General features: G+C 41.6%; 1 protein-coding gene across 2 annotated transcripts in view; it reads left to right on the top strand.

Annotated features, from left to right (window-relative positions):
- Window positions 1-21,659, top strand: part of PLXDC1 (plexin domain containing 1) — a 108,400-nt gene extending 86,741 nt beyond the window's left edge. For both annotated transcript variants that reach the window (XM_020997700.2, XM_020997699.2), the window contains 5 exons: window positions 3,940-4,000; window positions 6,151-6,286; window positions 10,620-10,655; window positions 13,733-13,893; window positions 14,912-21,659. In XM_020997700.2, the coding sequence (XP_020853359.1) occupies window positions 3,940-4,000; window positions 6,151-6,286; window positions 10,620-10,655; window positions 13,733-13,893; window positions 14,912-15,031 (514 nt within the window). In that variant the 3' untranslated portion in view covers window positions 15,032-21,659. The remainder of the gene's footprint in view (window positions 1-3,939; window positions 4,001-6,150; window positions 6,287-10,619; window positions 10,656-13,732; window positions 13,894-14,911) is intronic.
- Window positions 21,660-23,125: the final 1,466 nt, after the last annotated feature.

Genomic DNA, 23,125 nt, shown 5'->3' with positions numbered 1-23,125 from the left:
TCCTCTGTACCTCCTTGGGTTCCCACCTCCCATAGAAACAATAGAGCTTAGCACCTGAAAGAGTTAGTCAGACTGGGAAAGTGCAAGATGGTGGGCTGTGGTGAACTTTCTTTCTACCATGCTCCTTCAACTGAGGGTACCACCTGTCCCAGATATGAAAATTCCCAAGTACAGCTCCGGACAGGGACCTTGGGTTGTAGCCCTAGTTCCATCACAAACTGGCTGTGTGACCTTGGGTTAAGGGACTTCATTTCTTCTTTAAAATGAGGGGGTTGGACATCATCTGTAAAGGTCCTTCCAACTGTGATAGAAGTGGTTTTGACCTGAAGAGATTGTAGGGATGACTTAAGAGCCATTAGTGCTCCCGAAAATAGCATCCAGAGTACGTGTCCCAGTGATGTGGAGCCATCAGCAGAGAGCAAAGCCAGGATGCACCTCTTGAGAAAGAATACCTTGGAGTTCTGTACTACAGGGTGTGTAGGGAGCTTTCTTACTGATAATCACTTCTTAGCTCTCTTTGGGTTTTCATGTTACTTTTTCCCTGCACAGATGTTGTTGAACCCAAACACAGACTTTGTAGATTTCCCAGGCATCAAAGACTAGAGAACAGAAATTTCAACATCATGATTTTGAGAATTATTTTTTTTGTCCATTTTACCCCATCTTTCTCTTTACCTTTCCATCTTCCCCACAGGAAACTTTGGTGCCTTCCAACACAGCTGGACTAAGGAATGGCCTCTGTGGGGACCTCTGACTTCCAGCTTTTTCATCCTTCCCAGCAGTACTCTTATTTCTGGTCATTAATGGCAAAGAATTGGGGAGAAGTGTGAGCTAATCCCCCTGAGTTACTAATGAGTGATGGCATATTCCCTCTTTTTGGCAGGATTTTTCTTAGTATGGGAAAGGTATGAAGAGCTCACCAAGTTCCTGCAGACTTCTTGGGATTCTGCCTCCAAAGAAAAGTAGTGTATGGCTGTTTTTGCAAGCCTTCAATGATTTCATTTTCTGGTTATCCCTTCAGATTTGAGATCATGAGACACACTTGTGAACCTGAATTTCCCAGAACTGTAACTAGGGCAGGTCAACTGAGACTTTGTCCCAGGGTACAGAATTTAGAGGATTCTGACAACACATTTAGTACTTTAGTAGTTGAGTTTTTAAGAGCCAAGTTCACAAGAATAATTAGTTAAAATAGAAAACTATCAGATATCTACCTGGGTTAAAATCTCCCTTCCTACCTGCTGCCTTCCACACCCGCTTTGTGTACCCGCACACACACACTTCATGCTATTTGCCCTAAGTACAAAAACGCCTAGCTGCAGCTCTGGAATTACTTACCCATGAATAGCTACTCTTAATGGAAATTGTAAACAGATATCCCCAGGGAAGTAATTTCATATTTTGTACCCAACCTACTGGGTGCTTCAGTGAGCCAGAGCAGGGAGAGACCTTTCACCTTGGATTATAGCCCTAAGCTGCATTTGAAAGGTACAAAATGTAATCCTGGGCACAGAGCCCCATATCCCTGTTTTCTTGCTTTCAAACCTCACCTGAATTTAATGCTTCCTGGGGAACCCAGATGCCTCAGTGTGGATGCTCAACACTTCTTGGTAGCCTGCCATCTTGTCTAAACTGGCTCTTCAGTAACATTAGGCTAAAACTGCTCTGGGCAACAGAACCTCAACCCACCCCAGCATTCCATTACCAGTCGGGCCAAAGCCACTCATCAGATCATTTGGGATAAAGGAAGTTTTACTCCCTTCCCACCATCCCCTACCACTTCACCATGGCTATAGTCTAAGTTATTGGGCCACTGGTCAGTAGTATGCCTGAGAAAGAGAATGTGGATGGTTCAGTATAACCTACTCCCACATCTAGAAAAAACCTCAAAGGGTACCATCCATGCCAGTGGGAGAAGCACCTTCTAGCTAGCATTTCTGTAGCACTTTAATATTCAAAAAACACTTTACATGGATTATGTCATTTGATTCTCACAACAATCCTGGGAGGTAAGTGCTATTATCAACCCCATTTTAAAGATGAAGAAATGGAGACCAAAAGAGGTTAAGTGACGTGCCCAGTATCACAAAGCTAGGAAGAGTCTGTGGCAGGATTGAAACTCAGATCTTCCTAAAAAGTCCAATACTTCACCCCTTGAGCCAACTATATTCTAATCAGTCCAGAATATATTATTATTACTATTATTATTAAACTTGGACTAGGGCATCTCTTAAGTAGTTCTCCTAGCCAGCTTAGATTAGTCAATAAATTTGCTTCTCCCCTAAGTTGACCAGCAGGGTAAAGCATCCAGGTTAGATTCTCTGTGAAGGATTCTTAGTCAGCTCATAGGATCAGAATTATAGGGTTAGGAGAGATCCTAGAGGCCATCCAGTCCAAGCCCCTCATCTTACCAATGAGGGAGCTGACGAGCAGAGAAGTTAAGTGATTTGCTCAGGGTCATACAGCTAGAAAGTATCTGCCGTGAGATTTGAAGCTAAGTGTGTCTGAAGCCAAGTCTAATGCCCTGTTATGCCATGCTGCCTTTCAAAGAACCCTGCCTGTCTCAGGATCCAGGTCAGGCCCTTCAGATTATGATTCTGACATACTCATGGCAATGAATTTAAACTTCAGGCCCCAGAATCCGGGTCTGGTGATGACTTCAAAGCCCTTTTGAACTCCCTCACTGCTCCACTTTTATCCTTCAACAAGGTAGAAGCTTTTTGTCTTTTAAGAAGTAAATAAATCTTCAAATAGATAAACATTTATTTATTTATTTAAATTTATTTTATTAATCTATTTTGATTTATCAACAATCACTTCCATATGCATTTGAGTTTAAAATTTTTCTCCCCCCTCTTCCCCACCACCCTCCCCAAGATGGCACACAATCTGATATAGGCTTTACATTTACAATTCCTATTAAACATATTTTCACATTAGTGAAGTTGTAAGTAAAAATTAAAACCAACAGAGGAACCATCAGAAAGAGGAAACAAAACTCAACAGAAGAGAAAAAAAAAAGATAGCGATTCAACTTTCACAGTTATGATTACTATCTGTGTCTTTTTCTCCATCCTTTTTCCCCCCGTTTATGATTTTCTTTCTCCTTTCTCCTTCCCCCCCACTAGTGTTTTGCTTTTGACCACCGCCTCCTTCAGTCTCTCCTCCCTTCTATTATCCCTTTCCCTTTTCTTCCCCTTTGCCCTTACTGCTTCTTCCCTCCCTTCTATCCCTCTCCCTTTTCTTTCCCCTTTTCCCTCCTACTGTTTATAGGGCAAGTTAGATTTCCATAACTAACTGATTATGTTATTCCCTCCTTGAGCCAAATCTGATGAGAATAAGGTTCAAACAATGCTCACCCCCCTCTCTTCTTTCCCTCTGCTAACATTTATTTAAACAAACAAAAAATAAATGAATGGATAAGAGAATGAATGAATAAATAGAAAAATAAGTAGATAGTTTTTTATATTACTATTAACTTCCCAATGGGTCCTGCCCCTTAAGACAACAACAGCAATAAACAACTATATCTATAGTAGCATTTTTGTGGCAACAAAAAACTAGAAACAAAGCAGTCATGGGTGCTCCTAATTTGGAGAAAGGCTAAACACTTTGTGGTATATTAGGAATAGGAACTGGACCATCTCTAGATGAGAGGAGAGGGGCAAGGGATATATAACTTCTCTTTTTTGTCCTTTTTCATAGAGGAGAGGAGAGAAGGCTGTGTCAGTGGCCTCAACCCCTGCACATGGCCAGTAGCCCGACATCATGGGAATGTGTCCCAGCTTCCTTTGAGAAAGTCGTCCCACTCTAGCTTCAATCTGCTGAAAACATGGTTCACTGTGGTTAGCCTGTGTCCGCCTCAGGTGAAATGAATGAGGAATTCATTCACTATGTGATCAGATAAGCACCAATCTTTCTGTGGTATCTTCCCTGCAGGTGTTCCAGTGGCTTTGACCGCTATCGGGAGGAGTGGTTGGCATACGGCTGTGCCCGAGAGGTGAGAGAGAGAAATTATTTGCTTCTGGCGATCTGGGTTGGAATGTAGGGAAGGCAGAGGTCTGTTGGCAGGTGGTTTAGCCATGTGGTTGATTCTGTTGGCTGCTATAAAGTTAACAGCTCCACCTGTGACTTGCCTCATAGGCTGTCTTTGAGCCAATCAGATTAAGTCTATAGAGACTGGGAGACTGAAATGTCTATGATTCCATTGTTCCATGGAACAAAGAAACATCATCAGTAATGTTCCATGATATATAGTTCAATGTTGGAAATTTACTCAGAGCTTGGAAGGAGAGAGAGCAGTGCCTCTGAATCATATCTGGCAGGGCTGGGCAGAGACCATGACACAGCTAGACCTGGTCTCAAACTGATTTGGTCTTCTTCTGGACTGGGCACTCTGCTGGTTAGAGGGCAACCATGGATTCAGTCCTCATATTAGAGGGGAAAAAAGGGGGCAATTAAAAATTTCTCTATGTATATTGGACCCCTGATTCCAGTCAACCATATCCCAGGATAGTTGTTCAAGTATTGGGCATGGATTGGGCAGAACCATCCACATTTCTTTTGTATTATAGGATTAAAAACAAATATCCTGATTTCAAATCGAAAGTGTCCTCTTCCTCTGCTATCATGGGATCATCAGTTTGGAGCTAGAAGATAGCTTGGAGCCCATCAAGTCCAACTCCCTTATTTTACTGATGAGGAAACTGAGACAGTGATTAAGTGACTTCCCCAGGCTCATACAGGAAATAAGGATGTGGGGCAAAATCAGGTCTTCCTGACTCCAAGTCCAGCACTTGACCTCACCTTGCTCTATCTCACCTCTTTTCTTCTGCCAAAATGGACTGAGTGACATTGTGGCATAGCAGGTGGTATTCTGGACCTGGAGTCAGGAAGACCTGGGTTCAAATTCTGACTCAATACTTATTAAGCTTCTTGAGAGCAGGGATTATTTCATTGTCTGTATTTGTGTTCTCAGTATCTAGCACACAGTAGGCACTTAATAAGTGCTTGTTGATATGATTCCAAGGACAAATCACTTAGCCTTTTTGAAACTCAGTGCATTCATCTGTAAAATGGGGAGGGTGGGGGGGGTGGAGCAGACTAGATGCCCCATCAGGTCCTTTCTGTCTCTATAATCCTATGGAGACCTGGGTTCTAATTTTGATTCTGCCATTCACCAGTTTTATGACTTAACCCCTGGGCCTCAGTTTCCTCATCTGTAAAATGTGAATAATAATGCCTGCATCATCTACCTCTTAGGGTTGTTCTGAGGTTTGACATGCTGTGCAAATGGCATCAGGGCAAGGAGATTTTTAAGAGAGACTACAGCTGTTAGTATTTCAAATTTATTCTATTTACTATTCTATTTACTTGAGATTTTGACCCTTACCTCTTTCTAAAAAGATTTTTGGCAGATTAAGTTGTGCCAGATGAGATACTGAAGAAGGAAACTATATTGAGTGTATCTGAGGAAGGGGGGAAGGAGTAGGTGCTTTCAGGCATAAGAGTCAAGCCCTTGGACACTATACTTGGCCCCAGGTCTTCTGGCAGCTCAGGTCAAATAAAAGGAAAGTTACACATGGGTTCATTTTCTAACATCAGAAAACATATTGTTTGGGTGTGAGACCTAGGTTCCAGTCCCAGCCTTTGTCGCTTATTACCTACCTAATCTTGAGCAAGTAATTTTCCCTTCTAAGCATTAGCTTCTTTTGCAGTTGTTTAGTCATTTCAGTTGTGCCCTACCCTTTGTGACACCATTTGGGGTTTTCTTGGCGAAGATACTGGAGTGGTTTGCCATTCTCTTCTTCAGCTTATTTTACAGGTCAGGAAACTGAGGCAAAAAGGGTTTAAGTGACTTGCCCAGGGTCATACAACTAGTAAGTATCTGAGGCCAGATTTGAACTCATGAAGATGAGTCTTCCTGACTTCAGGCCTGGCACTCCACTGTGCTACCTAGCTGCCTCATCAACTTCTAATTGGCAAAAATGAGGTGAGGGTGTTGAACAAGATGATCTCTGGGGTCCTTTTCTATGATCTCTGATCCTATGATTGCCAAAATCCTTTCTAGCTCCCAAATCCTACAATCTTAAGCAGAACTTAAGACCACTGTGCAAAGAAGAATCCTCAGAGGCCGGATCTCTTTTTCAGGCAGAGGGCAGGACGTGTGAGGACTTCCAGGAAGAAGAACATTATGCCTCATCCCCTGAGACCTCCTTTACCCCTTTTGATGGAGAATTCACCACTTCTGCCTCTTCCCTCTTCATTGATCACCTCACCACGGAAGGTACATCCAGGCAGAACCATAACTAGGAAAGGCGAGTAGGACGTTGGTCTAGGCCACCAAAATTTAAAGGATGTCATAGCTTTCACAAAATCAAACTGAGCTCAATACCTAGTTAACCAGAACAATTAGTTATAATAGGAAGCTGCCAGATGGCATGCTTACTCCTCCTTAATCTAGCTCAGCCCTCAACCCCAGCCCTCTCTCATGAGGCTATGACTAGGGTCTGTCTTCCTGGGCAGCCTTGTCACCTAGAATCTTTACCAACACTATCCCCAACTAAATTTGTCTTTGAAAGTTGCTTGAAAGCTTGTTTTATGCCAATTGTAAGTTTATAAAGTTTGCCTTGGGTAGCAAAATTGACCTGCAACCAGAAAATTGTAAAGGGCAAGGACAGGAAAGAATCATTGAATTGACATCTAATTCATGGATTCATCATTGGATCCTGAGAAACAGCGGGGTAACGCATACTCCAGAAACTTTCCTTCAAATCTCTATCTGAGGGACATCTTCACAAGTCCTGGGGATCAACCAATCAATTGGAATAACACCCATACTTGAGATATAGAAGGAAAAATATTAAATTTTAGGTGGAGGAAAATAGTAGCTAGAGTGAGGGTGGGGGAAGGTGACATAACAGATAAATAGATTATATCACCATCAAATTCCCCAGTAATAACTGGAGGCTTAATAAGCATGTATTAAGTACAAAAAAACCCCTGTGCTAAGGACTATGAGGAGATACACAAGAAGAAAAGATCAGAGGGTAGCTAGGGCAGAGCAATCAGAGCTTCATTCTAGTGCCTTGAAACTTAGAGGGCATTGATAGAACTTATGCTCCTCTATATAGAAACACAGAATTCTATATGTTTCTATACTTTGCATTCATACATATATATATGTACATGTACATAATATGGCATATAGAAACAACTCAATTTAGCCCCTAATTAGCTAAAATACTTGTAATTCCCTCCCCTCCTTCTCTGTCCCCCAAAGCAGTAGCACCCCATGAAAATCCCTGCTTGGCCCAGTCCTGCTCTGTCCTCTTCATCCAACAGCTATGTCCTGGGATCTCTCACACTGACAGAAGAATCCGAGGTCCAAGGGCTTTTCACAGCTTTCCCCAATTGAATCCGTCTTTTTAAAAAGTTAATTTAAGAGTGCCTTTCATATTGCTTACTTCCAACCCCCTCACCTTTTTTTCACTGCTAGGATTTGTCCTGGGCACCAGAATTCCTGGTTAATTACTCTGGAAATAATCCTTACCCTGAGGAGCTAAGTAGTTGAGTTCTTACTTGAGTGAAGAAATTGGTCAGTCAGACAAGCAACAGATAATTACCGAGGGCCTCCTAGAACACTGTGATAGGCACTCTGGGGGATGCAGAGGTATGTGCCGTGACTCCCTCCCTTTGAGTAGCTTGCAAGCTAGCTGAAGAGCACACTTGAACCAACTAGAATACAATCTTTGCTAATCTGTGTGCTATTGACTATGAGCCCAGTGGCAGTTAGTACAGGAAGAGAAGCTTAGAATATTCTGATACTGGCTCTTGAAGGAGGTGGACGTGGAAATGGGCTGTGAAGGGAAGGTAGGATTTCAGTAGATGGGGGAGAAGAATGAAGGCATTCCAAGGAAGGGGATAAATCCTTAAACTCTGACTCCAGCTCTAGAATGTGGTATGGTGGAAAGAAGATCAGGCTGGGAATAAAGGGACCTGGGTTCTTTTCTCTGACTCTGTCACCCATGAGTTGACCTTGAGCAAGTCACTTCCTCTCTTTGTGCTTCAGTTTACTCCTCTGTAAAATGGGGGGGCACTAATCTCTAAGTTTCCTTCCAGCTGTAAATCCTATGCACCTAGGAAGCACCTGTGCAAAATAGAGATTCTTAGTTTCATGTACAATCCTCTTTTGCTGTTCTATGAAAGAGAGAGAGAGAGAGAGAGAGAGAGAGAGAGAGAGAGAGAGAGAGAGAGAGAGAGAGAGAGAGAGAGAGAGATTCCTTTTATTTGGTATTTGTTTGGAATTTTAAAAAAATTTACAAAGAGGCCAAAACCACAGGTTTTACTATTATATGGACTGATTATCCTTTGTACATTACCAAAGACTGCACCATAATCCCAGCCAACCACCTTGAAAAGGGGTACAAAAGAGAAAGTGTGGGCAAATTATATAAATATCCCTTCCATCTGGACAAAGAAAAGGGCTTGTTCTGAAGGCAATGGGCCAGGAGGGTCATTTTCCCCAGCAAAGGATAGTACATTTCACTTTTAATTTGTACTACTGACACATGGTTTCTTTTGAACCCAGGAGCCAAAGATATCACTCCCAATCCCTAACAATAGCTACTTATTGTAATAATGAAAATAATCCATAGTCTTCCTGCAAAAGTAATAACAGAGCTGACCATATTACCTTTTAAGTCTTGTTATTTTCCCCCCAACTTTCAAGGAGTCTTGGTCAATTAATAAGTATTTAGTCAACTTCCCATGTATTATGAGTGGGACAAAAAGTTAGATTTGGAGGAGCCGGGGACATATATCCCATAAGGAGCCCCTCCAGCCTGTGTGTAGGAGCTACAAAGTTTCCAGCTTGAGGGAACTTAGCTTGGGAGGGCTGCAGAGAGGGAAGGTGCATGGGTAGAAGGATACATGGGTAGAAGGATACAGGGATCAGCCTTGGTATCTGACCACTCGAAGGGGCAAAATGTTTGATGCCAGTTGAGAGGCAATTCTCTTTCCAAAATATTGACCTTTTCAGGATCATTTCTTTCAGAAGCAACTAAAAACATGCCCTTATGTGAACCTGAAAGAGTCAAACCAGCAAATAGTTGGAAGCTGCTCTTTGCTTTGAGAAGAGACAGAAACACCTTTTCTCTCCCAGTTACCTGGGTATAAAAGTAAGGCAGCATATTAAAAGCAGCAGATAGAGCACACTGGATAGTAGTAAGAACTGAAAATTGACAGGGAGGAGAAATTAAAATTATCAGCATTAAAAAAATAGCACTCGGGTCATTTATTATAGGGAGAGATGTGTGTATTATATAAGTGTATTATACATAAGTATAATGTATACATGTAAACATAAATATATTTATGTGTGTATGCATAAACATAGAAATATGTACCTGTATGCATAAATATACAAATAGGTGTGTACATATGTAAATATAGGCATATACATAAATATATGTATGTATACATATATATGAATGTGTGTACATACATATATGTGTGCATAAATATGTGTGTGCATGTATACATAAATATATAAATGTGTGTATACATAAATAAATGTATGTGTATGTGAATATGTGTGTGCATGTATGCATAAATAAACAAATGTACATATGCAAAAATACATGTATGTACACACACACACACACATGCAAACAACACCTCAATAGCTGTGGTGTCAGGGTCCTACAACCTCTGACAATGAAGACCCCTTTACCTCTGGTTCAGGTAGACACAAAATAACGGAGGGCTCAGGTAGTATTATGGAGGTCACAGCTGCTATTGACCTTGCAAGGCAAAGTCATCATGTTTTCCTCTGTGCTCCAGACCTCCAGTAGCCTGCTCCCAGGCCTGGCACACAAGACTTCTCCAGGGACACCAGGTCCCTGGAACCATTCTGTTGCTCCGGGGTCTGGTGACTTTCTCCTTCTTGTTTTTTTCAATACAAGAGGCTGTACAGCTGCAACTTATTGGGCCAACCTAAACACCATCCCAGAAGTTTGGGCTTCTCTGCTCTTCTGCCCGCAGGCAGCCTCAGAATGGGAGAGCGGTTGGTGTCCTCATTAGACTATTAGCAGCAGCTGCTGCCTTCCGGCCCCACAGGTCAGCTGCCTTGTCCCCCATTTATGGCAACACCCTGAGGACATCATTGCGTTAGACTGTAGTCAGTCCTGCACAGCCTGCGTGACACACAGTGTTCATGATGATGACTCCATAAAAACTAGATTAAATTATATTCAGTATTCTTATTTTAAAAACAAGAGGGATATATATGTATATATGTATATATACATACATATATATATACAGGTGTATATATGTACATATATATATGAGAGAGACCATTTTAGAAGTGTCCAAAATGGTTACTTTTTTTTTAAAAAAGTTTGTGTTTAGAGGAATAAACTTCAATTATCTAAAAAATGCACTTTTATGAATCTCTTACATTCCTGAAAAACCAAGACTTAAATCTAACACAGTTTTTAAAAAATCAATCTCTTTGGGGGTGGGGAGCAAGAAATTGCCCTTTCAAACCTTTCTTTTTAAAATCTATAGAACAAAATATAATTGTTTCATTATTTCTTCTTGTCCCCTTCTTTAAGATGACACTAAGTTGAATCCATATGGAGGAAGAGATGGTGAGTATTTACTGGCCTGCGTTTAGTTTAATATATTTTGTATGCACACGCATATTTTTTCCTCCCAATTAAATGTAAGTTCCTTGGGGGTAAAGGCTTTTTACATTTTTATCTTTATATCCCTGAAACCTAACGCTGTGTAGGCACTTAATTAGTACTTCTTGTTGGATTGGCTGATTTCTCCAGATTTTGCTAACACTTGGACAATGAGGCCTGTGCCCAAGGCACATACACGTTTTGCCTTTTCCCCCCAAAGTCTGGGGAGGGCTAAATCCTCTGAACATCTTCTCTCTTCCCGATGCTATGCCCCCAGGGACTTTGAGAAGATTGCTCCACTCTGGTCATTTCTAATTTCTGCACTCTAAATTTCACTAATAATTCTGCTTTCTTGACCCTCTGTGTGATTGAATATGTATAGCTCTGGAATGAAAAGGCAGCTTGGATAAGATGGGATGAGATTGCCTCATGGCAGCTCTCAGCAGATGGCTAATGGGTTTTCATCAGTACCAACATCCCAATCAATGAAGGATATAGATTTAGCTTTTTACAGGAGGTGAGGCTTCCCTCAGTTCCCAATCTGTGTTGGCAGTAAACACAAAAAACTTGCAACCTGCAAGGGTATTTGAAGGGTGAGTGTCTAGAACCCAAAGACTGCCCCTTACTCTCCACACTGGTACCCACTAATAATTATCTAGAAAGTTAGCATCTTGAAGATGAGTGATTCCCTAAATGGGGTGCCACATCTGAGCAGGACAGCACTCAGTTCCAGACTGCTTGCCGCTTTTTTAATGGAGTCTCTCAATGAACAGAGTTCGATTGACAGCCAGCCAGCCAGCCCCCAGAAATGAGGGACTGTTATCTGGGAATCCTGAAATCAAGAAGGGAGCTATTAATGAAGCACCATTTAACCAGGTCTCCGGGAACATAACAAATGGAGAGCAGACAATTAACCAGATCCTCTCCTCAGCCAGATACTCTGGTTAGGATACAACCATCAGATGCTGGATCACATAATTAGAATCACTGCAGACAATGTCTGATTTCTAGCCAAGTCAAGGGAAAGCAGTTAGGAGAATTGGCTCAATGATACCCCTCAATTGCTAATTAGAAGCTAGCTTTAGAGAGATGAAAACTATAGATTATGGGTACCAGAGCAGAGCTGGGTTCTGGGGTTTCCTTATTATTTGCAGTAGAGCTGGCAGCAGATAGGAGACCCACAGATAGGAGTCATTAGGGAGGCAGCCATGAGTTGGAGAAGAATACGTGATTTGCTGTCAGAAAGTCTGGGTCTGAATCTCATTGTAACTTACTACCTTTGTGATTTTGAAAAAGTCATATAACCTCCTTGGGCCCTTTGTAAAATAAGGATTTTGGACTAAGTGGCTTCTAAATTCCCATCCAGCTCTAAATCTATGATTGTTTGATCTTAGAGGACAATTCATCTTTACCCATCAATATGGCAATGATAGCTAGCATTTATATAACACTTGAAGGTTTGGAAAGTACTTTCATATGCCATTTCATTTTATCCTCACAACCACTCTGAGAGGTAGGTGCTATTATTATCCCCATTTTGTAAGATGAGGAAACTGAGGCAGGCAGAGGTCAGGTAACTTGTCCAGGATAACAGAAGTAGTAAGTGTCTTCGGCTGGATTTGAACTCAGGTCAACCAGACTCTAGGCCTAGTTGTCTGGCCACCTGGCCACCTCCCTGATAGACCACATAAGAAGTGTCTGTTCCTTTCAGCTTTTCTCGTCCCATCAAATTTCTATATAGAGATGATCGAGTATTTTTGTTTATCATATGTAAATTCATCTTGACTCCCCTATTATATGGTGTCCTCCTAGGACAGAGATTTCTAACCTGTGTATAGATTTTAGGGAAATCCATGTACTTGGATGGAAAAAAATTTTAAATCTTTACTTTCACTAACTTTTAGTCTATCAGTGAGGTGGCTAGGTGGACAGGGAACTGGGCCTGGAGTCTGGATGACCTGAGTTCAAATTCAGCCTCTGACACTTACTATCTCTGTGACCCTGGACAAATCACTTAATCTCTGCCTGCCTCAGTTTCCTCATCTTGTAAAATAAGGCTAATAATAGCACTACCTCTCAGGGTATTCTGAGAAGGAGTCCATAGGTTTCACCAGACTGCACAAGGGGTCCAGGACACACAAAAAAATTTAAAACCCCTGTTCTAGAAAACAGGGAACATATCTCTTCCTAAATATGTATTTTAACCCCTAGTCTAGGGCTATGTATATATGTACCCTGGTTAAGTGTATGCCCTTTTGGTTAGCTTATGGGCCCCCTGAGGGATCATTCCAGAAGCTCTAATCTTTTCAACCCTTGTCTAGCTGTGCAGTTGGTAGTAGTATTATGTTGGTACTAGGGGCTGAGGCTACATCTGTCTTTGTGCTTCAGGTTCAAGGCTTTCTTTTGTTTAAAATGCAGGATATACTTGTGAACCATAATAATCCAATTAAAACTCCTTAAATAATTGAAGTTTAAAACATGTAATACAAGCATGAAAAGAATACAAAACACAACTTTCCCCTACATGTCAGGAATTGGAAGAAGAACCCTACAGGCAGCAGGGAGCTCTAGAGAACACTTCTGGCAACTTTCCTCCCTGCCTCACCCCACCCCCTCCATCCCCCCCCACCCCTAATCTTTCAATAATTCAAACCACCAGGCTTGCAGAACACTAGGTATTGCTGAGCCAAGGGCTAGATAAGATGGGAAACACACAGGACACTGACCACAACAGCTGCAATGCACCTGCCCAAGTTCCCACTACAGCTGGGCTGGTGAGATTGAGTTGTCCCTCCTTTTTTACTGTCCCGCTTGTGTGGGGAGGCCCCTCCTATGCTGCTCCTTCCCAACCATTCCCTAGCTGCCTCCTCTTGGGTGTGGCTTTCCTTGTAGCTTCTCCTTCAGCTCTGCTCTTCTAGAGGAATAGCTTTACTACATGGGTGAAATCTCACAGGTCCATACAAAAAAAAAATGACAGAATTTGGTGATACTGGTACCCATCCATCATTTTATAAGCCCTCTCTATTCTGCCTTCTTTGTAGATCTACAGGACAACCTTTCTCCTAAAAAGAAAGGTCCTCCCATGCATGCAGGGGCTATTGTGGGCATTGTGCTGGCGGTACTACTAGTTGCGATCATCATCCTGGCTGGAATCTACATCAACACTCATCCCACTTCTAATGCTGCCTTATTCTTCATTGAGGTAAGTCTAGGTCTAGGATTTAGCAGCAGGTTAAAAAAAGCAGCTGTCTATATTCTTTTTGGGTCCCAGAGCAGATAATAGCATTCATAACACTGCTCCTGATTCCTAGACCCCTCTGGGGGGTCTTTTGCTACTCTATATACTAGCATCATATTGCTATTAAGATAAAAATAAGAAACCCTCATTAAATCTATCATAGCACTGTGTTGATTGCTGGACTGAGCAAACTGGATACCCACAGTCCTTTATGCTCTCAGGGTTTATCATCTAAGAATACTACATAATCAACGTAGTAAGCTCTTGCCATCCAGTGGGGCACTAAGAGGAGGAAGTAGGAAAGTAAGAAGTAGGAAATTGTCTCTCTCTTAGAGTGCACATTTAGTGGCTCAAAAACAAGTTTTGGTCACTTTGGAAGCATCAGCTAGGTAAGCAGCTAGGTGGTGCAGTGGACTTGGAGTTAGGAAGACTTGTCCCTTAGACTTAACACTTACCAGCTCTGTGTGTGTGTGTGGTATATACACACTTTACATGTAAAGTGATTTGCAAACCTTAAAACATTGATTATAGATTATTTATTTGTTATACATGTATATTATTTGTTTATTGGTTAGCTATTGTTAAATTAGTTAAAAGGGAGCTATTTTCTCATGTTCTTTGCAGGGTTTCTTAATCTGGTGTCTGTGAACTTTTTATTTTAATATTTTGATAACTGTATTTCAACTATGTTTCCTTTACAGAGGAAACCTATATGTTTTATTTTATGCATTTAAAAATATTAGTCTGAAAAGGAGTCCATAATCTTCACCAGACTGCCCCCAGGGATTTAGAACTCCTGCTATAAAAGGGTAGTTAATTCTCTTTGGTATTTCCAAACACTCTCAATTCTTGTCTCATTTCTGTGAGTAGCCCTTGGCTCTTCCCACTGGGATTGGATCTCCATAGTCCATGCTCTGACTTTGAATGTGTGTGTGTGTGTGTGTGTGTGTGTGTGTGTGTGTGTGTGTGTTTGACTCTGCAGCGGAGACCTCATCATTGGCCAGCCATGAAATTCCATAACCGAACCACTCATGGAACCTACACGGAAGTTGAGCCTTCAGGACAAGAGAAAGAGGGCTTCATGGAGGCAGAGCAGTGTTGAAAGCAGCATTTCTTCCACTCCTTCCCTCCTCTTCCTACCAAAAACAAAGACTCCAAACCCCAAACCATTGGTCTTGATTATGGAGTCTCTCCTTTTTTAGGATGAGCTCCATTCTCTTGAGGATGGAAAGGAAGACCCAATGAGGCCCCAAAGTCAAGGCCAATATTCTTCTTTTGTTGACCGCCTCTTAACGTATCCTGGGGCATGAAGACAGGGTGAGGAAGGATTTACCAGATTGACTGCATGACAGCCAAGCCACAGAGGCTGAAACAGGAAATGCTGCACTCCACTTGATCTTGCAGGAGAATAATAATAGCCTGCCCTCGTGTTCCCCTGGTGTCAATGATGTATAGAAGCTCCCCGATCTGAGTCTTGAAATATGTCAGTCTATATCCATTCCTCCAGCCTCTTCCTGCATAGGAATGGAGAGGGTTTGGAGACACTGCAAACCTCACTAGGACTAAAGGGTGTTGGGTCTCTACAGTACATAGACTTGAGAGCCGGTCCTCACAGCTATGGATCCAGCACATAATTAGCTTCTTTGGATCAGCCTGCCAGAAACGGGCATGCTCTCCATCTGCTAAACCCAAGCATTGCTGCACTTCAATGCTCTTACCAGACTACTGGAAATAGACCACGATGTCAAACTAGGGTGAAATGAGGAGGGAAGACAAGATATCTCTTAGAATTCCCATCCTGCCTACCCAATTACTCCTTTCCAGAAAATTAGTTTGGAAAAGTTGGAAAGGGAAAAACCTCACACTATGACCTAGTATGAAACATTGTTTTTACAACTCCGAAAAACCCACTCCTATTGAGAGTGTGGGTGTGGTGGATAGAGAACATTGAAAATTAAGTCTAATGCCACCTCAACTCCTTACTAGCTTTATGAACCTGAAGGAAATCATTTAAACTTTCTGGGCCTCAGTTTCCTCATTGTAAAATGAAGACTGGGTTTGATGATCTCTATGGTCCCTACTAGCTCTGGTTTTCTGATCTTAGCCAAGCCAATAAGCATTTATTAAGTTCATATTTGGGGCAAGAGTATGGAGATATAAAAAATAAAATGAAAAATTAACAACAGGTAATGAAAAATGAAAAGCAGGTAAGCTCTGAGGGAGCTTACCTTTTACTTGAGCAGGACATAGCAAATAGGTATATACAGTTTTCCCTTCCACAGTACCCATAGAGGTTACCATATATCTTGGGTTAGCATATGAAATTAAATGGCAATTTTGGGGGAGTTTTGTGGAAACCACAGATGGTGACATGCTAAGGCCAGCAGATAACAGAAAAAGTTTAGAAACTCAGAAATGCATAAAATATATGTATAGTATTGTATAATATCAACATATTTTATCTTTTAATACTGTAATAATTCAGACTTCTTCTCTGGTGAAAGAGAGGGACAAAAAATTTTATGTGGATTTTCCAGATCACAGAGACAGCACGCACCTAACCCCTGCGATGTGGAAGGGCTAACTGTACATGACAATTTGAGGAGAAAGAAGACAATAATGAAGGGGATGATGAAGAAAGGCTTTCTGTAGGAGGTGGAGCATGAGCTCAAGTTTCAAGGAAGTTAGGGATGCTAATATGCCAAGGTCATATTTTCCTACCGGGGGCTATTTATCCTGAGGCCACCTCTGATGCAAATTTTATCTACTGACTTGCTTGGCTGTCTTTGCCAGGGATTCTGTCCAAAGGCAGGGCCTAACTGATATTTTCATTCTCCTTGACTGGATTCATGGAGCCATTAAAGATAAATATGGTGGCTAGATGTCCAGCCCCAACTCTACCTCCCTCTTATTGCTTGCTTCTTGAAATAAACCCACCAGGGAACCTCTGTTGAATTCTATTCAGAAACTAGGATGCCAAAGTGGCTGGGGCCAAGGAGGCAGGATAACAGGGCACCATAGCCTGGTCATTATCTTGGCAGGGGCAATCAAAGGCTAAATTACCGTCTCACTTATGAAGACTTTTTCTTCTTTTTCTCTGAACATTTATTGATGCTTTTTACTTTCCAGTGATTACCCTACCCTGTCAAACCCCACCCTTGCATACTCTTTGTAAAGAAGAACTTTAAGCAAAACAAACCAACACATTGATCAAGACTGGCAACTTATGTATACCTCATTCTACATCTGTATTCCACCACCTCTCTGCTAAGAGGAGAGGGTAATGTCTCACCATCAATCCTCTGCAGTTACAGTTGGTCATTCTTTTGATTAGATATAGTCTTGTTTTCTTTTACCTTATTGTGGTCACCATGTAAGTTGTATTCCTGTTTCTGCATCAGTTCATGTGAGTCTTTCCAAGTTTCTTTAAAGACCTTTTTCAAAAATAACTCGACCTAAAAAGCTGATATGACTTTCCCCAGGTAAATTGTTGGGGGCAAGAATTCAGGCCCAAATTCAATACAAAAGACAGTCCTAATTGGGGTGGTAATGTCCTCCTTGGAGCATCCAAAATCACACCCAGCATTTACTCTAGTCAAAGACGAGAAAAATTAGTGCCAATTAATATCCAAGTTTTCCATGTCCTTATGCCTTGTTCCATGGTGTTGTCACAAAGGAAACAGTAAGAACACCCTCAGTCAGCTATAGATAAGTGATCTTAACAATGTGGTCATTCCCTCTCACCATGAAAATCCACTCCCATTCATGTTTACCTATTGTTTCAAAAATTTCCTGGCATCTTTCTGTACGTTCACCACTGGTGATATACCCAGTGTCCTTCCATCCAGTCTTCCTTATCCTGTATTGATGTTGTGAGGACATCATGGGGCCTGCAGGCTATCCATTGGGTATATCTCCCCCTCATCACATGACTGGCCATCGTTTTCAGCCATATATTTCTGCAAGAACACCCTTTTTACGATTTCTTCTTATACCTGACTCGTGATGTGCTGCGGCTCTCTCCCAGTCACCATGAGATTCTTTGTTGCCCTTTGGGTAATCTTCAAATCCAGTTCTTTTGAGACTGTGGTGCTCCTTGGCCAGCAGTCATAGAATACATTGGGAGAGAATAGGTGTTTAAATAAGATGGACCACTTTTTCAGGGTGAGGCTTGGATCATTAAAAGAATTTTGCAGTTTTCAGAAGGAAACCTTGCCCAGTCTCCTCCTGCTTCTTATTTCTAATCCTAGCTTATTATCCATTTGCAGAGTCTTCTAAGATGTATGGGAGGTGGGGACAAACACAAACAATCATCCAAAACAAAAACCTTATTGATATTTTTTCCAGTAGCTCCATGGTTTATCCTCAGTGAGGAAGCAATTGACAATTAAGAGAGGAAATATGGCAGACTTCTGGTACTAGTGCTTAATGAAACAACAGTAGGGAGGGCAGAACTAGCTTACAAAAAAAAAGTCAAGACAAAAACAAAAGGCAACAGAAAACTGGATGATTTTCAAGCTTCTGAAGAAGACAAAAAAGCATCTAATAAGTCATTCTTCATGAAAGGAACCACTGAGGCATTTCAAGTGATCTAGTAGAAGGGCAGGGCTCCCCTAACTGTTGACTGATTTTTTTTTTCTAATGGTATACTAGCAAGGCATTTATGGCCACCGTGGGAGGTGTGGAGATTTGACATGGGGACCAGAAAGGCTGTGTGTAATTTCTGCTGGAATCCTTGCAGGATGTGTACCATCATTTGGTGCACACATCCTCCAGTATGCCTTTTCCCAATCTGATCCCTACTGCTCTGGATTCTGCAAAGGTAAGAGCCTCAAGCTTTGGATTAATGAGTTGGTGGAGGCACTCTGCCAAATATAAGGTTCCACAATGGAATCAGGAGGTGCTTGACACCATCCACTCCAGGTTAGGTAAAGCATCTGCTATGCCTGTGGTCAGAGAAAGCTGAGGTGTAGGGCAACGTGCCAGCCCTACCCATCTGTATTCATTAAAGAGAGGACAGAGGATATATTCCTTCGTGAAACCTATCACTGTGCACTCAGCACACAGGAGGTGATTGGGTGAACTGCCTGTATACCCAACAACTGTGACGTTTTAACAGAACTAAGCATTCTCCATCTTCCAAACCACCTCTTCTCAGACTTTGGCTTAAAGTGAGCCAGATGAATCAGGCACAGGCTGAGAACCACTGGCATGATAGAAATACGGGTTTTATCCTTAATCTCAGAATTCTGATCCTTGACAATCAGAAATGGCCAGGAATACAAGGCACTCTGTACAGTGGAAAGAGCTCTGGCTCAGTCAGAGGATCCTCATTCAAATCCTGCCTTTGATATGGTCTGTATGACCTTGGGCAAATCACTACTCTTTCCTAGGCCTTGGTTTCCTTATCAAAGGGGAACTCTGAAGTCTCTTCTAGTTCCATAATGAACTAATGGCACCTTATAGAAGCCATTGTGTTTCTGGTATATTGGATGTCTGCCAAAAGATCCCCAGCTTTTCTTTGTGCTCTCTTAGTGTGATTTTTCTTTTCTTTTTTGGGTTTTTTTTTTTAGTGAGGCAATCAGGGTTAAGTGACTTGCCCAAGGTCACACAGCTAGTACACATCAAGTGTTTGGTCTGAGGTCAGATTTGAACTCAGGTCCTCCTGACTTCAGGGCCGGTGCTCTATCCACTGCGCCACATAGCTGCCCCTGTGATTTTTCATAAGACACAATCCCCCAAGTGTGAAGGATCCTAAGGAAAAAGGATCACAGATTTATTGCTAGAAGGAATATCAGAGGAACATCTAGTCCAACAGATAAGGGAACTGATGCCCAGAGAAGGCAGGCAGACAAGCATTAAGTGCTAACAAGCTAGGTGCCAAGGACTGGAGATATAAATACCAAAAAAACAAAACAAAACAAAAAAACCCAGCTGTTACTCAAGGACACACAAATAGCAAATAGCAGAGCCTCATCTCAAGCCTGGGTCCTCTAGTGCCAAATCCAGTGCTCAGTATACGTCGTGCCGCACTGACCAAGGAAAGAGTTGGATTTAGTTGAGGGTGGTCAGAGAAGGGCAGGGCTTCTTTCTCTGAAGTCAAATGAGCTTCCTCCACCCTTTATAAAGAATACTGGTTGAGTTCCTTTCCTGAGGGTCTGATGGCTATTCTCAATGCTGGTCCCAGACTAGGGGGGTATTAAGAGTCAGTCTCAGGAAACAAAGCACCAAGTCTGAGGCTTCTTTTGTTAAACAATAACCTGCTCCCTCAGTAAGGCCAAGAAATCCCAGGGAAACCTCTAATAGGAACTCAGCTTGTAAGAAAAAAGGCCCTCCATGGTCAGAAACTCTTAGGAAAAGAAGGTCAGTACAGAGATAAAATCAGGTTATAAGCAATACTAGCCTCCTCTTAAAGGGAAAGTAGTAATCTATTCAGGAGGCTTGCCATCCCACTGTGAATTGTAAGCTGAGAACAAAAGATTCCTAAAGGGAAGGAATTTAAGAAGAGTTTATTAAGTTGTCCTTCATAGGGCAGAGTCAAAATAGGTGGCTTATCCCCTCTCTCCCCTCCCATCCAACAATCTCTGAAAGTTGCACACTATATAGGATTCAAACAGAGGAACAAAGAAACAGTAGCTGATTGGTTAATATGTAAGTTTTCCAAATAAGGCACAATAGATTAACTAAACTTCACATAGATTAATTAAAATGTACTTCTCAGGAAACAAGAAATTAAATGGAACTGCCAAACATCAATCTTTGGGTTCCCTGTAATTTTCTGGGGTTGGTGTGACCCAGAGCTCTAACTTAAGCATTAAACTAATCTGATCTCTAAGCAATACCTATCTAGTTTCTTGTCATGCAAGGCTAGATTCAAACAATTAAATTAATAATCTTCCCTACAATTTAGCACTTAATAATTTTGTGTAAAAAAATCTATTTGCCTATAGGATACATCCAAAACCATTCTGAACTGCTGAGGTCAAACCATGAGTATAATTGAGTGAATGAGTGAGTGACTATAGTAGCATTTTTACCATGACTAAGCGCTTCCTCAGCTTTCCATTAAAGCCAGCTGTGATTTCAGTTTTAATATCTTCAAAGCCTGGTCTAAAGATGTAGGTCAAGCATCTTTCCCCAGAGTCATTTGGAGACACCTTTATAAGTTGGCCTAGTTTTTTGTTTTGGGTTTGGGTTTTTGCTTTTTTTTTTTTTAAGTTCTGTCTTAAAGGGACTATTGAATATGCATGTATATATTGTATAGCTCCAAGCATTGGACTGGCCAGGGCTGTTAGCTGTGCTCAGATCCCTGTATTGCCCAGTTCTTTAAATCAAGACAGTGGAGAAATCTCTAGCCATCAGTCTTTATAAGGACTGGGCCTCCACCACTTTAAGATGACCATTGATTGAATTGTTGATGGGGGATGGGGGTGAGAAAGAGTCTTAAAACAGGGTCATAAATGTCTTGAGTGTCTGCCTGCCTGCAGGTTCAGAACTCAGGAATCTTCATCTGATTTCAGGATTAAAAGCAAAACAAAGCAAAGTCACTCTTTTTCCTCATAGAGACAAATTTTCACATACTCGAACTCCCAGAACTGGAAAGATCTGAGGATGGAAGGTCCCTTGTCATAAAGTGTCCTGGTTCATTGTGGATGGAATCCAGTGTTAATACTAAAAGAAACATTGCCCTTGGACTGCCTTCTTTTCCAAATAAAAAGTGTAAATGGTTATGGATGGCATTCTGCTACTCTGTATACAATCCTCTTAATCATTTCTAGTCTCTTATATCCTTCCATTACTAAGTATCGGGTTTTGGGAAAGATTTAAGTCAGCTTCTGGCTATTGATTATGTATGGCTTATGCTAACCTCCTAGGGCAGCAGGCTGGAAATGTACTGCAGCAATATACTTTTCTGGGGACTTATAATTCCCTAGAAGTAATTTATGGATCCTACGCTATTATCAAGAGATAAAATAAATCTGATTAAGTCCATGCTGTTATTTTTTTTTAATTTTGTGTTACTTTTAGTCCAAGGTCTCCCTCTCAGAAAAGGGAAGGCACCATTCTGGACTTAACATGAACCAGGTAAAGTCCTTAGAGAGCCTAACTCCAAAGAGAGAAGTCAAGTTTCTCTCTATTACTCTGGCTCATTATGCCCCAACCCCAGAATCTCAGGAGCAATCTCTTAAAACAAGATTAGGTATGGCTCATATCTAAGGTCTCTCCAAAATAAGTTAATAGAATGGGTCGCAGAAAGGTACTCACTGTACAAAGAGGTACATATCAGGAATGGGACAGCTATTTTTTTCCTCCATCACAAAAGAAAGGCTTAATGGTTGAAGGACTCATAGACGGGCATTAACAATATTAAAAACAGGAAACAATAACTCATCACTTCTATTATACTCTCCCCAAAGGTGGACTTGCAGAGCTGCTGAACAAATATTGTACCTTCATCATGTATCTGTACTGTCTGAGCAATTCACAAAAGTGATTTGCATGATCAAGCCAGCTAGTCTAGAAGCATCTAGCTATATTGGTTATAGCTACATGCTTTTAAGCTATAGCATCATCCAGATGGTGGTCATCTCTTCTGAAAAGGGTATTCTTGCAGTAAATACCTTCCATTGGACAGCCAGCTCCCAACTTCTTAAACTCACAAGATTAGTTTGGGAATCTGGGGGATCAAGTCTAGAAATATATGGTTTTCAAGATTGGGATTCATTGACCTGGGCTCAGAGAATGAAACTCAGAAGAACCAGTCAGTGACTTGAGGTTTAGTTTCTGGATGGCCCAGGCAAGAAAGTTCATGTTCTTCCTGCCATGTGTATGCAGTCATCATTGTTCCCTGGAGTAGGGGGAAGGGCAGAAGACCAAAAGAGGGCTGGGATTAACCATATCTGAACAAAGAAACTGCATCAAAAGAGAACAGAACCCATCTCTCTTCAATCCTTTGTAACCTCAAAAATGACCAGCTCTTCAAGGCTCAGTCACCAATCACATTCCCCCTTCTCATCCCCATCATGGGAACCAAAGGAACATCTACTAGCTGCTCTTACGTGACCATTAACAAGGGACGGGGGCAGCTAGGTGGCACAATGGATAGAACACCGGCCCTGAAGTCAGGAGGACCTGAGTTCAAATCTGGCCTCAGACCAAACACTTGATACTAGCTGTGTGACCCTGGGCAAGTCAC

This window comes from Phascolarctos cinereus, unplaced genomic scaffold, assembly GCF_003287225.1.
Source record: "Phascolarctos cinereus isolate Bilbo 61053 unplaced genomic scaffold, phaCin_HiC Scaffold_5;HRSCAF=322, whole genome shotgun sequence".
In the NCBI taxonomy this organism is placed as follows: Eukaryota; Metazoa; Chordata; class Mammalia; order Diprotodontia; family Phascolarctidae; genus Phascolarctos; species Phascolarctos cinereus.
Note: the sequence above shows the minus strand (reverse complement) of the source record. Positions and strands in the feature narration are given on the sequence as shown.